We start from the raw sequence: 13,490 nt of genomic DNA, 5'->3' as shown, positions 1-13,490 counted from the left end.
GTTTTTCCTTTTTTTTTTTTTTTCTTTTTTTTTCCACGATGTGCGCTGAAACGAACTGTGCACCGTGCATTGGGGTCAACTTCATGACTGTTGTCACCCCGAAGAGGCTTCTTTTAAAAAAAATAAAAAAAACTGGCCACCTTTGTGACAGTTCAGTTTGGATCTAATCCGCCTGGTCTGAAGATCGCTATACAATCGGGTTCCCCTTTCAACTCTGCGGTTCAATACGAAGTGGACGTTTCGCAGGGTTGCGAAGAGGCGGAGGTGATGCTACTCCTTTGTGTGTTCCTGCTCCAACTCCCCAATCTCCAGTTTCCCAAGAGGGGTGATCGTGGTGTGTACTTCCTTTTGTGCGGAACCCACTATGGATCACCCTTTCGGGGGTGCTCCTGCTCGGTCCTCTGTTGGGAGACCCTTTCTCTGCTGTTCGCTGATCCGTTCAATGTGCTCCACCTGAGAAATAGGTGCATGCACGTATGAATAAGCGATGTGCTCCTCCGTGGCGCGTGCTTTTTTTTTTTTTTTTTTTTTTTCCTTTTTACAGTTAGGAAAGCTGCGGAATGGGGGGGGATGGTTTTCGCCTTGTGGTCATCCCCCCATCGAGGCTCCGTTTAGGGGCGCACACGAGTGAGTAGCTATCACCATCCGTTGGCCGCTTCACTCGATGTGTATTTTGACTTCTGCTGAACCTTCACCGCAGCTCAGCACGGATGGCTCATGGAAGAGAGCGGCGAAAGGGACATCTCCTCAAGGCGCCCCCCCTCTTGAGGGGCACCCAGAGGAAGAAGATGCAGCGCGTTGCTCGTCAGCAGGGCACTGAAGAACACCCCGGTGAAGAACACCCCGGTGAAGGACACTCCGGTGAAGGACACCCCACTGACCCACCTCCGAGCGGCAAAGGCAGAAATGGGCGCCAAGCCAAGACGGAAGCCAACCGAACGAAGCTCCTATCCTTGAAGAATCTGTACAGCACGCTACATAGAACGAGCGAGGTGATGCTGAAGGGGGGGGAGAAGCAGTGTGAGAAGGGTGAATATATGACCGGTGCGGACCATCAAGAGGACTCCCATCGAGAGGACATCCATCGAGAGGACTTCCATATGGAGGAGGCCTCTCTTCCCAATGAGAAAGTGGACGTCCCTTCCAGCAGCAGGGGTGCCCAGCAAAAAAGGCGCATCAGGAAAGTAGACGATAGAAAAGCGACCCGGGAGAATGCAAACGATATTAGAAGATATTTTACGCAGGAAAAGCGCCGGAGCAGGTCAGTGAGGGAGGGGTCTAATGGGACGTCTGTCCAGGCGAGTAGCGAGTCCGACGTGGAGGCCCGAAGAAAAACCCGTTCGGGAGAGAAGATCGGCAGGAATGGCCCAACAAGGGGGCGCTCGGAAAAGAGGCGTGCCGAGCAATGTGCCGTGCGATGTGATGTTCAAAGCGACGCGCTCAGTGACCGACCCGTTCGCCCCCCGAGGAGCAGCCACAGCGATCAGTCCATTAATCGTGTCTTGAAAGGGCACTCACGGCAAGGCATCCGAAGAAAAGGCTCAGATGAGCAGGAACCGAGTGGAAGTAACCCTAGAAGCGGCCTCTGGAGAGGGGCCCGCAAAAGGGAGAGTAACAAGGAGAAGACGAAGCAGACCTTGGATGAGAGGAACGAAGAGAAGACGAAGCAACCCCTGCATCAGAGGAATAAAGAGAAAGCGAAGCAGCCCTTCAAGGGGCGCAACCGTAAGGAGGAGGACGAATCGATGTACAGTCTATCCCCACGCTTGAGGAGGCGCAGAAACGGGGGGACCACCAACATGGAAGAGGAAGCCCCTAAGTCGGAGGAAACAATCCAATCAGGTGACACCTCCCCCGTGCGTGAACGCAAAGGAACAAAATATAATAACATAAAAGAGGAAGAAGAAAGTGGAAAATTCAGAAACATGACCCTGGAAGACATAAAAAACCGTCTCAGGAAAAACGAACCAGACACATTAAAGATATTACTGTGCACTGACAACCACTTAGGGTACAAAGAAAACAATGCCGTGCAAAGGAAGGACACATTTAACTCATTTGAAGAAATCCTCTTCCTTGCGAAGCATTTAAATGTCGATATGATTATTAACAGTGGTGACCTCTTTCACAAGAATAAAGTTTCAGAGTATACACTCTTTAAATCGATGGAGATTATTAGGAGGTATTGTCACGTGAGAGGTTACGAGGATAGCGAAGCGGGGGCTGAATCGGTAGAAGCTTCTCCCGCGCGGGGAACACATCCTAGAAGAGCGCTGCTGAAGGAGGTGCACTGCTCCGATTATAAGTGGTACGGGGGGGATGACAACCTCGATCTCGGTGAGGAGAGCAGCCATAGTGGGGGGAGCACCAGAAGTGATAAGCACGGCCACAGTGATAATCGCAGCCGTAGTGAGGGAAGCAGCCACAGTGATAATCGCAGCCGTAGTGAGGGAAGCAGCCACAGTGATAATCGCAGCCGTAGTGGGGAGAGCACCCCCTGCGAGGAACTCCCCCCCCGCGACACATTCCACATGTGCCCCGTGAAGGGGAAAGTCGAAACGGCCATCCCTCTCTTCACCATGCACGGGAATCACGACTACCCCTACAGCTGCGACTACATCAGTCCGTTGGACATACTTCATGTGGGCAACCTCATAAAGTACATCGGGAAAAGCAGCCTCAACCGAATTGTGGTGAAGCCAGTACTGCTAAATAAGGAGGACACCAAAGTCGCCATTTATGCCATTGGATGGATTAAAGACGAGCGTCTACACAGAGCATTTGAAAAGAAGCAAGTGAAGTTTCTTCTCCCAAATGATCATGCCTGTCGCATCAACATCCTTGTGCTGCATCAAAACAGATACATGAGATGTGCACACGGAAATGACCTAAGAAATTTTATTAAAGAATCGTTCATCCCCAATTTTGTAGACTTGGTCATATGGGGACATGAGCATTTTTCGAAGCCCTACTTGGAGGAGAGTTCATTGCAATCTTTTTTCTCCTTGCAGTTGGGTTCGTCTGTACGGACATCTCTGTGTACAAATGAGTACGGGGACAAGTATATCGGGTTGCTCGAAATTAGGAAGGAACGATTTCGATTTTTGAAGATCCAGCTGGAAAGTGTCAGACCCTTCGAACTGAAGGAAATCCGATTAGCCAACTACCACTTAAATTTTAACGATGAGTCTGTTCTGAAGCAGTTTTTACATGAACAGGTCAGCACCATTCTGGACACCTTTCAGTTGAGTTTGCGTGAGCAGGTGAAGCGGTACTACCTCTTCAGGCGCGCCTTCTTAGCGGAAGTCGGGAGGGGCAGAATCGGTAAAGGGAAAGGCGGTAAAGGGAGAAGCGATAAGGGAAGAAGCGATAAGGGAAGAAGCGATAAGGGGAGAAGCGACAAGGGGAGAAACGATAAGGGGATAAGCGGTAAAGCGATAAGCGATAAAAGGCTAAGCGATAACAGGACAGACAATACTGGGATCGCTGATGAGGAGGATCCCCGTTCCCAGCTCTCCGAAGACCAATGCGCCACGCGAGGGCATCCCGCCCTTCCGAGCGAAGTCTTCACCGAAAGGGAACTCCTAGACGAGTACTTCGATTCGCTTATCTCCGATCAGGACGTAACCCACTTCCTGAGCAACCTGCAGAATGAGGAGTTCTACTCCACCACCTTCATCCACGTCGCCTTCTCCACCCCAAGCGACACATTCGATCTGTTAAGAATAAAGAAAGGAGTCTACGACAAGCCACTAATCAAATTGAAGGTCGAGTACGAAGACATTAACATTATAAACACGCAGCTATTCGGCTCGACTTTTGTCAGCCGGGTCGGAAACCCATCCGAGTTTCTCACGTTTTACAGAAAAAAGGGAAAAACAAGCGGAAGCACTAAAGACGGACAAGGCACCAACTGCACGGGGCACACGCTCGGGAGAGTCAACACCATGGGGATGCAACCTACCAACATGGATCAAAAAGATATCCTCATGATGGAAAATATAAATGAATACAATAAGGTGTTTGATATCCTTTTCAATTATTGCCAGCTGAGAGAGGGGCTATCAATCTTAAACGAAAAGACCATCATGGAAACGATACTTAACTTCATGAGTAACTCTAACTCGTCTTTTAATTCTGAGTCGACTGGCACGTCTGACTACTGCAACATCATTTCTATGGTCGATCACTGGGCGCGGAGCAAGGTGAACCTCCTCGAGGGGAGCCTTCGGGACGTCCCTGTGGAGAGCCTAACGGAGGAGTACCTCGCGGAAGTGGTTAAGAACAGTGCGGGGGAGTGACTAAAAGAGGGGTTAACGGGCCATCCAAGTTGTGTGCGGTGAGTCCAAATGGGCCATCCAAGTTATCCGGAGCATGTCCAAATGGGCTGCCCACCGCCCCCTAGGGAACCCGTACGTACAACTCCCCGCGCGGCCCATCGAAGCGATCAATCCGCACGAGGACGTCATTTCCTGGCCGGTACTCGTCCGCGCGCTCCCCCACTCGCAGGAGCAACTTTGCGTGAATTTGGGGCGCCAAGTAAAGCAACACGTGGTTGTCCAAGACATCCAAAATCTTCGCGTTGATTAAACTACGCCCATTGTTAAAGGACGATAAAATTTCCTCGTAGGTGTACTTTTGGATCTGCACTGCGATCTTCTGATGAACCGTTTGAATGTATTTAATTTTCACTCGAATGATGTTGTGTACCTTTAGCAGCGTAAAAACATATTTGTGTAAAATGGGGAAACGGAAATACTCCGACGTATTTAAGTATGCCTTCCTGTCACATAAAATGTCCAGCTTTATATTTTTTTTACTTATGCTGAGTATCCTCCCATAGAAGGAGTCCCCGATGTTGTAAAACCTGAAGGGAGTGCCTCTCTCTTTTATTTGTTTGTAAATTACGTTTCCCTGTGAAGCATTGATTTGGTTCTTGTGGCTGTGGTTGCGGTTATGGCTATGCCTGTCACTTTTGCTTCTCCCCCCAGCGCAAGCGGTGAACTTGGGGGCATTTTCAATGCTGCTTATGAAGGAACTCCTTTTCGCTTCATTCACGCTGACGGAGTAGGCCAAGCTGACTGCGAGGAGGATGGAAAAGGGGGCCCGCATAGCAGGTGGCGGGCTGACAGCGACTTGGAATCAGCTTCCTGCCAGTCTCTTCAATCGGAACAGAGTCACACCGGCTTCCTCGTTCTCATCGGCTGAAAAATCTTCCCATTCTGCGGAAATAGCTTTGTCGCGTAGATAGCTTATTTTTCACCTGAACAAGGGGAAAAGAAGAAAAAAAAAAAAAAACAGTACAGTACAATACAACCCAACATAGGCTCATCCCTCCCATTTCAAACATCATTCGTTTGGCGCTGCACCTCCGAAAGGGGCTCATCCACATTGTGAGGACAATCTACATTGCGCTGGGACATGCATCGGTATGCTTCCCGTGCCATATCTAGTGCTTTCTGAAGAGAGCTATTAAAATGTAATTGGCTGCTCAGTGAGGAAGAAAGAAAAAAGAAAAAAAAAAAACGCATATCGCCTGAACGGTGGAGGCAAAATGGGAAGTAAAAGATCTGCACGTGAGGAGAAGAAGCAAAACGGACGAGGAACGATCCATCATAACTATGCAACACTGAGGGGGACCTTTTCGATTAACAGTCCTCTGTGTAAATAGTTTTAGGGTAGCCACCCACTGGCTCTGTGCACAAATTGGGCGTTACTCACCGCACTGACCAACGTGAGAAAGACCGCTTAACAGATTCCGTCGCGACGAATTCTCCTTAACAGGTAATTCCCATCCCCAGGGTTGTACACGCAAGTAGGTGTTATAGGAAGGGTAATCAACAGAGGGAGGGGGCGGGACAAACAGTTCATCCTTAAATGGGCGTGTCTCAAAAATATGTATGCTATGTGCACTTTACGCACGAGGAGCGAAACACCTCTTGCTATATGTCTCTATGTATTTGCGTGTTTTTTTTTTCTCTCTCCCATCCCATTAGATATAATAATGGAGCGAGGAAGTGCTCCCCCTTTGGAACCTCAACGCGCTATTATAATCCCAATTGGGGTATGTCACAAATGTTCTGAACAGGTCAGGCAAGAAGAAGTGCGACATTTTTAACCCCCGGAATGGTCGTCCCAACCACACAAACGAGACGACCGTTGCGCAAATAAGTGGAACCAGTTCGATGAAGTCCACTACTTCGATCAACACGGTGTGCACATAAAGGAACGTTTAACCTGTTAACCGATTGAAAGGGACCTCCATTTTGGTGCCTCCCCCCATCCCCGTTAAGGTGAAGAAATACCTGTATGCAGTCCGGCGACTGCCCCGACGTAACAACAGCGGCGAAGGGACGAGGCGACAAAGCGACAATTTAATTCGTTTCATTTGTGGTGTTAAAGGGAGACCTAATCTGTCTATTCTGCACGCGCAGCGGGGAGCTCGCACGAGTTGGCGCAAACATCAGCACACGCCATGTCACCCCCGCGTGGTGTTCACCAATCTCATCTTTTTATGGGCTTTCAGGGGAATTACAAAAAAAGGCGCACTTTTTGCGGGCCGTAAAAAAGTGGCGCTTCAGTCCATTCGTGCTTTCAGTTTCTTCTTCATCATCGTATCAGGTGTTCTAAAAAAAAAAAAAAAAAAAAAAAATTCAAAATTAAAAATACGTTCGAAATGAAGTGGACGCAATCCGGCACTGTCGCGGGTAGGACAATGCGAAGTGTTTCTTCTTTTGAGGTTATGGGCCCGCTCGTTTGTCCCTCCTCCCGTAAAATGCACTGCACTTCGGGTAAACATACAGAACGTAAACTTCGGCTCCCCATCCGGATAGGCAGTCCCTGTCCAATGCGCTCAGGAGACACTGGGAGATTGTTTCGAAGAGGCCGTCTTTGTCCTGAGGACAGGGGGAGGAAAGCCGTATGTGTATTCGCGCGTGACGCGTGGTGTAGGTTAGTACTTCACAAATGTAGTACGAGAAGCACGTGCAAACATTACTAAGGGCACATACATACAGGAAGAGACACACTTATGCAGACATGGCGAGACGCACTTCTTCCCAAATGGCGACACCCACTTCTCTGCCCATATGGAGAGACGCACCTGGTCCTTTATGTAGAGCGACTCGCACATCCCGTAGAGCTGCTCGCTGGTGACCCCGTTTACGACGAAATCTTTCGTCTCGCACTTGGCGCCAATCAAGTCGTACGCAGTGAGGTAGGGCTCAAACGTACAGATCTTATTCCCCTTATCGTCCATGGTGTGCTTAACTCGAAATCCGACCACAATGGGGTTCACGAAGTAGGGAGAGAATCGATTGGAATACAAAATGCTAGACAACATATTTGCGAAGCAATCTATGTCCATCGGGGTCTCTTGTCTAATCTCGTAGAGGTTCACTCGGTACCTTAGCAACTCATACAATGTCTGAATGTCTGTTGCCAGTCCGCTGAGACCCACGTAGACATAATCATTCATTTTAAATATCTTCGTGAAATTGGTGCTGATTGTGGTGAAGTTGTTTGCTCCCAGCCTCAGGTCGCAGGCGATGGCCACACACTGCGCGCCGCTCATTCCGAGGACGCATCCCCCGTTGTAATTGAAGATGGAGCCCTGCAAAGAGGCGGTGTAGGAAAGTGGCGTAAAAATACCGTGGTAAGGAGCATAGGCGATGGCGGAAGGGGTGGTAGGGGGCCTCCCCAGAAGAAGGTGCCTCTTCACGCACAAGGCATCAGCGCATGGAAGAGGCAGGTCCAATTAATCACGGTATGCTATTCTGTTCTTTCTCCCTTTTTGACGATCCCGGGGGCTTACCATTTTGGAGGATTCCTGGGTAATGTGTGCCGGGTTGCTCTCTGGTGAGCTCTACTTCGTTATAATTCACGTGGTGTTCCCTACTTCGGTATGCTTCGGTTCACGGGAGAATCTTTTTTCCCGTTCGTTGGATACTATTGGGGATGTACTGGGTAAGGCGAAGCAGTGATAACGACTTCTGCTCTCCTCAGAAGTATCGTCGGAGGTTGTACTCCACCTCTGATGGGACAACAAAAAGTGAGGAGCGGTGACACACAAGATCGAGGTGTAAAGAGGTCCCTCTTGTTAGGATATTAAAAAGAGCTTCCTACGATTACAACGTGTATTGGCGTGGAGTATTTCCTATGAACAGTTCGCTCTTGATCGATCGCTTGCTCAGTATCTCTGTGCTTCCTATTGCGCAGTGGGAGAGGGAGGAAGCCTCTTCGCATTTAACACCTTAGGCTTGCTTCGTCGCACGTACTGATTAGTTTCGCTATTTTTTTGTATAAGTTGGTGAGGCATTGGTGATTTTGCTTCGCCAAGTTGACAGTTCAGTAGCCCTCTAGATTGGTATTACTGCTCATGGTTTGCTAACGGGTGGAGTTTTTCCTCTGCTTCTTCATTTTCTTTTTTTTCTTCTTTTTTTGTTTCTTTTTTTTTTCTTTTTTTTTCTTTTATTTTCTTTTTCTCGCCCCCGGCTTCGCTGAACCTATTGCCCTGCAGGCACGTCCGCTTCGCGAGCACACTCCGGTGGAAGCAACCGTTCTTTGTTCCGCTATTGCAATTTTTTTTTATGTTTTTTTTTTATTTGTGTTTTATATTATTTTCACCACAGCGTGGTTTACCCTTTGGACGACTGTGCTGACCATCCTGTGGTAGAGCAGCCACTGTGTTATCATCTCCTCCTGGCGAATGTTTCTCCCATTCTCTTTTTTTTTGGAAGTGCAGAAGGCGCAGATGCACAGCTCGTGCGTGTATGCCTGTGCTTGGTTGAGCCCCTCGGAAGGGGAACTCCTTTTTTTTGGTGAGTCTGCACTGCGCTGTCAGAAGGAAATATGATTTATTGATTAATCGATTGATTGGTCGAGCTGGCAAAATGAGGCATTTTGTGCTGAGGTGCCCGACATCGCTGAACTTGTTGGCGCGTTCAGGAGGACCAGCAGCATGGTGCCGATCGGGTGGGACGATCGCGTCCGGAGCAGACTTGTGTCGGGAGGGGCAGGGCTTCCCCCGGTTGAGGCACCTCCATGGAATACACACCGAGGCCATAAAGGAGGCGTACCCCGCGGAAGAGGAAGGAGTGGAAGACCCACTGATGGCCCAAAATAGTGAAATGATAATTCAGCGGTATAGGAAGTTTATAGAGGAGAGGCGGGGGGAGGGGAACGGCCCTGTGGGTTCTTCCTCCAGACGGGAGATGTACGACCCGCTGGGGTTCCCCTCCGAAGTTTGGCCGGAATTTGGGCCCGAAGGTGGACCAGAACTTCGACCCGAAGCTGGTGTCGAAACTGCCGCCAAAACCGCCGCTCAAAATGCCGCCAAAACCGCCGCTCAAAATGCCGCCAAAACCGCCGCTCAAAATGCCGCCAAAACCGCCGCTCAAAATGCCGCCAAAATCGCCGCTCAAGATGCCGCCCAACCCGCCGCGAACCCGACGGACCAAAAGTACGTCATCCTGAAGAAGCAGATCTCGAAGGAATTCATTCACCAGGTGTTCCTCCCCCACGTGGAGTCGCAAATTATGTACCATTTGAAGACCTACACGCCGAACCAAATCGTAAACATCTTTAAGATTTATTCCTACCTCTACTACTACGACAAGAAGAAGGAGATGGTCTCCGCTCTTCTGGATTATCTTGAGTACCGACTGGACTGCTTCAGTGTGCAAGACGTCCTCCTAGTGCTAGAGCCCCTGTACCTCCTGAATCGAACGAATAACTTTAATATTTACCGTCTAATTATTAATCACCTGCACAGGGTCAGGGAGAAAATGAACCTCTACAATTACATTGGTGTGTCCAGAGTGTTCACGAAGATACTTATCGATTTGACTTTTGAGGAGAAAGAGATGAGGGGGAAAAATATTTTGTCACGCTTGTTTTACCATTTGAAGCAGAGGAAATACAGGAAGGGCATTCCTCCGGAGCAAAGGAGGATTTCTCACTGGGACTTCCTCGTTCGTTTCATGGCCGATGTGGTTGAGCACGTGGAGGGGCAGCTGCGATTGCTGTCCGCCATCGAGCTCACCGACCTGCTCAGCGTTATGGCGAACTACTCCTTCAGCAGTGGGTACAGCAGGTACGAAGTGGCCCTGTTGGGGCAGGAGAGCGGGATGGATACCCCCCAGTGTGGGTCCCCCCCGAGTGGGCGGTCTACCCAACACGGAAGTGAGGCTTGTAGGCACCCCCCCCTGAACGTACACACCCTGAGCAGCCAAAACTCCTACCTCTTCAAGGAGAATATCGTCTCTTTTCTAATCACGCGGGAAGTTAAGTCCAAATATCAGGACCTCAGCACGCTCCACCGAATAACTAACTTCCACAATTTGACGAAATTGTTCATATACGACGAGGAGTACCTCCAGATGATTGAAGAAGACCTGAGAAACTACCACTACATAAGCAACATTCACCACAGGTATCTGTCCCTTCTAGTGTGGTGCTTATTCAAGTATAGGAGGTTGGAGAAGCACATAGCTCAGCTGAAACCAGTCATCTTACACAACATACACCATTTCAATGCGAAGGATCTTTCCAGACTGTGTCATGCCATTCGCGATGATAATCAAACCCTCATCAACATAGCGAACAATTTAGTTAGCCAAATTGAGACCATGTCTGTGAACGATTTTTTGTGTTACTTTTATGTCGTTGTTTGTCTTGATTTGTTGCCCTATGGTGGGGGGTCAGGGTCAGCCAGGCGGGGTCAGCAGGGGGAGGGAGAACATCCATCCAAGGAGCAGAGCGACTCAGGAGAAAGGAGAGACAACTTAGGACAAAGAAGAGACACCCCTGTCGATACGGACAGCCACACCCTGTCCCTCTTTAACAAAAGTACCATTCTACAGAAATGCACCAAATACATCAACGAGAATAAAAAAAATTTGGGAAAAAACGAAATGACCAAAATTGTTTTGTTGCTAAAGAGGAAGAAAGGAGGCCAATATCTGTACGTTCTGGACTTGCTCCCTGAGGAGTGGAAGGGGATCCTCCATCTGGTTAACTGAGCAGGGGTATGTGGTGGAAGGTGTCGAAACCAAACCGAAGAGGTGATTATTCACAAGGTGAAAGCAAACACACGGATTTTCCTCCTCGAGTTTGCCTCTCCATCGGATGAGCCTCGGCATGTAACCCCAAATGGATCCTCCTCGTGAGCACCACGCCAGCATAGCAAAGTAATGTTCGCCCTCTTTTTTTTTGTTTAACCTATACGTGGAACAACTTTTGTATGCTTGTGTTTGTCGGATCAGCCTATACTGGATAAGCGTTAAAAAGAGTTGTAGAGGCTCCAGGGGGAAGGGCTGTGTGTATGATGGACCATGTCTCTATGTGTGCCACTCAGCGATGAGCCATTTGGCCTTGTCCTTTTCTTTTTTTTTTTTTTTAACTTCCCAGCCGGCGTGCATTCCATCGAGTAAGTCCTCCCTCCCCCCGATAGACGTCTCGCGGGCAGTTCTCCATAAAAAGCAGTTCCCCATCTAGGAGACGCTTCATCCTAATGGCTGATTATATTTTTGAAATTTCATCTGAATAGTGCATCACTTGTTCAGGTAAGAATTGAGAAAGAAAAAAAAAAGAGCTGAGAACAGACCAGCAGGTTAGTCAACTTAATGGTAAGCAGACTGCCTTATCCGGAAATGCAACAGTCCTGCCGTCACACAGAAGTAGGCCTTCTTTGTTTGTTTCTGTTCTTTTTGTGGCTAATCCCCGCGGAGCAGATGAGCCACCCCTCACAGATTAGTAAATGTGAGCGAACAAATGTGCGAATGCAAAAGAGATGAAATATGCAACGGGGGGAGGACGACCAGAAATATACACCAGTTGTGAAGCCATTTCATGCCAGAGGACGGATGGCGAAATGGGGAATTGGCTCGACCTCCCACGAGAGGGAAGCCGGCGGCCCTTTAAATCTGTCCATTTGGCTATGGTCGCTCTGTTACGTGGAAGGAATGTACTGGGTGGGGCAACCGTAGCCAACTAGACTGATTTAAAAGGCCGCCCGCTGGCACATGGTTAAGCAAGAAGGTACCTGTCTCCCCCGCATTTACAACCTCGTCGCTCAGCATGGGGAGGCGAAGTCATCCGGATCGCAACGTCATCATAGCGCTTGGCAAATTTTCCCAAATGAACTGTTTTTTTTTCAAGCCGCAATTGCTGGCAAATGCATGTATCATACCGCTTTGATGGGATGTCTTCATTTGGCGACCTCTATAAGTAAACGAGGGGGAGTTCTCCCCCCCTATAATACTCCCTCCTTCTGGGCATACCACGGCAGTTAATTAGCTGCCTTTTAGTTTCATTAGCTCGGAGATGTAGCGGAACAGAAACGTTTGAGCATACTCATGTTGCATAAGGGTACATCGGTATAGTGCATGATCAGTGTATTGGAAGGAACGTGTTTGTTCTTCCTAGGCGGGGCAACCAGGAAGGATTCTTTTTTTTTCTTCTTCTTCTTCTCCCTCTGAGGGGGCCCATTCGGATGGACTCTTAAATTGCCTGTACATGTTGAGGCAAAAAGGGGGTACCGCGCGGAACTGTACCGTTCTGACCGCCTATACAAACGGGTACAGCAGAGCAGTGGACGTATCGTATCGTGGAGATAACTTTTCCATGCCATTTCTCCTTTCGCCTTTTTTTCCTTTTGGTCCTTAAAGCGAATCAACTCCTTTTCTTTGTTAATTAAATGCAAGTGGAAAATGAGCATAAGTTAAAGGAGAACACTTTCTCTGTCCCCCTTCCCCCTGTCGTCCTGGTCCCACGTCAAGACGTAATATGCACGTTCACGAATTGATTTCGTTTCTGTGCTGGCAAAAAGGGGACACGCGGCGCACTTAATGTCGCGTATACTGCCACGTCTATGTTGTCGCGTATTATACTGTCACGTATATTCGCATGTTATACTGTCACGTATACGGGGGGTACATTTACTCTCACATGGTGACTTCCTCGCTGGCCGCGCCGCTCCCTACGCATATGCGGGGCGGGTACTGATTATAATATATATTTCCGCGCGAAGAGGGAATGTTTGAATTGGCAGCTGCAGGAAAAAGAAGTTTTGTTTTCGGCATTTCCAATGCGCTATGCGATTTGGAAGATATCACCACTTCGACTTTTTCATTCGATCGTTTCTGTCACCGATTGTTTCCTGGACCGATCATTTTCTTGACCGATCACGTTCTTGACTGATCATTTTCTTGACCGATCACTTTCTTGACCGATCATTTTCTTGACCGATCACTTTCTTGACCTATCGCTTTTTTCACATCTTCTCCATTTTTGCAACTTACCGTTTTTTCAATTTGGCCATTTTCGCCACCGACCGTTTTTACCTCTCTGCTGAGTCCCCAACTTGGGAGTCCCCAGTTGGCAGGCATCACCAACTCATTTAGCAGTTCAGATTGCATTTTTGCAGCATATTACATTTCTGCTGCATCGTACGTTTTTGTAGTTCACTTTTGTGCATTACTGCCTTTGCA

At 48.7% G+C, this 13,490-nt stretch overlaps 3 protein-coding genes across 3 annotated transcripts; 2 read left to right on the top strand and 1 right to left on the bottom strand.

Annotated features, from left to right (window-relative positions):
• Positions 1 to 788: 788 nt before the first annotated feature.
• Positions 789 to 4,301, top strand: C922_04894 (double-strand break repair protein MRE11; the record flags this gene model as incomplete). Its single annotated transcript, XM_008820468.1, has 1 exon — positions 789 to 4,301. The coding sequence occupies one exon, from the start codon at positions 789 to 791 to the stop codon at positions 4,299 to 4,301; it is 3,513 nt and encodes a 1,170-aa protein (XP_008818690.1).
• Positions 4,302 to 4,401: 100 nt separating this feature from the next.
• C922_04893 (hypothetical protein) lies at positions 4,402 to 7,816 on the bottom strand (the record flags this gene model as incomplete). The annotated part of the gene is made up of 4 exons (XM_008820467.1): positions 4,402 to 5,081; positions 6,782 to 6,896; positions 7,103 to 7,612; positions 7,814 to 7,816. 4 exons carry the CDS (start codon positions 7,814 to 7,816, stop codon positions 4,402 to 4,404), a joined length of 1,308 nt encoding a protein of 435 aa, XP_008818689.1.
• A 1,075-nt stretch (positions 7,817 to 8,891) lies between these two features.
• C922_04892 (hypothetical protein) lies at positions 8,892 to 11,021 on the top strand (the record flags this gene model as incomplete). Its single annotated transcript, XM_008820466.1, has 1 exon — positions 8,892 to 11,021. The coding sequence occupies one exon, from the start codon at positions 8,892 to 8,894 to the stop codon at positions 11,019 to 11,021; it is 2,130 nt and encodes a 709-aa protein (XP_008818688.1).
• Positions 11,022 to 13,490: the final 2,469 nt, after the last annotated feature.

Source organism: Plasmodium inui (assembly GCF_000524495.1).
Source record: "Plasmodium inui San Antonio 1 unplaced genomic scaffold supercont1.31, whole genome shotgun sequence".
NCBI lineage: Eukaryota > Apicomplexa > Aconoidasida > Haemosporida > Plasmodiidae > Plasmodium > Plasmodium inui.
Note: the sequence above shows the minus strand (reverse complement) of the source record. Positions and strands in the feature narration are given on the sequence as shown.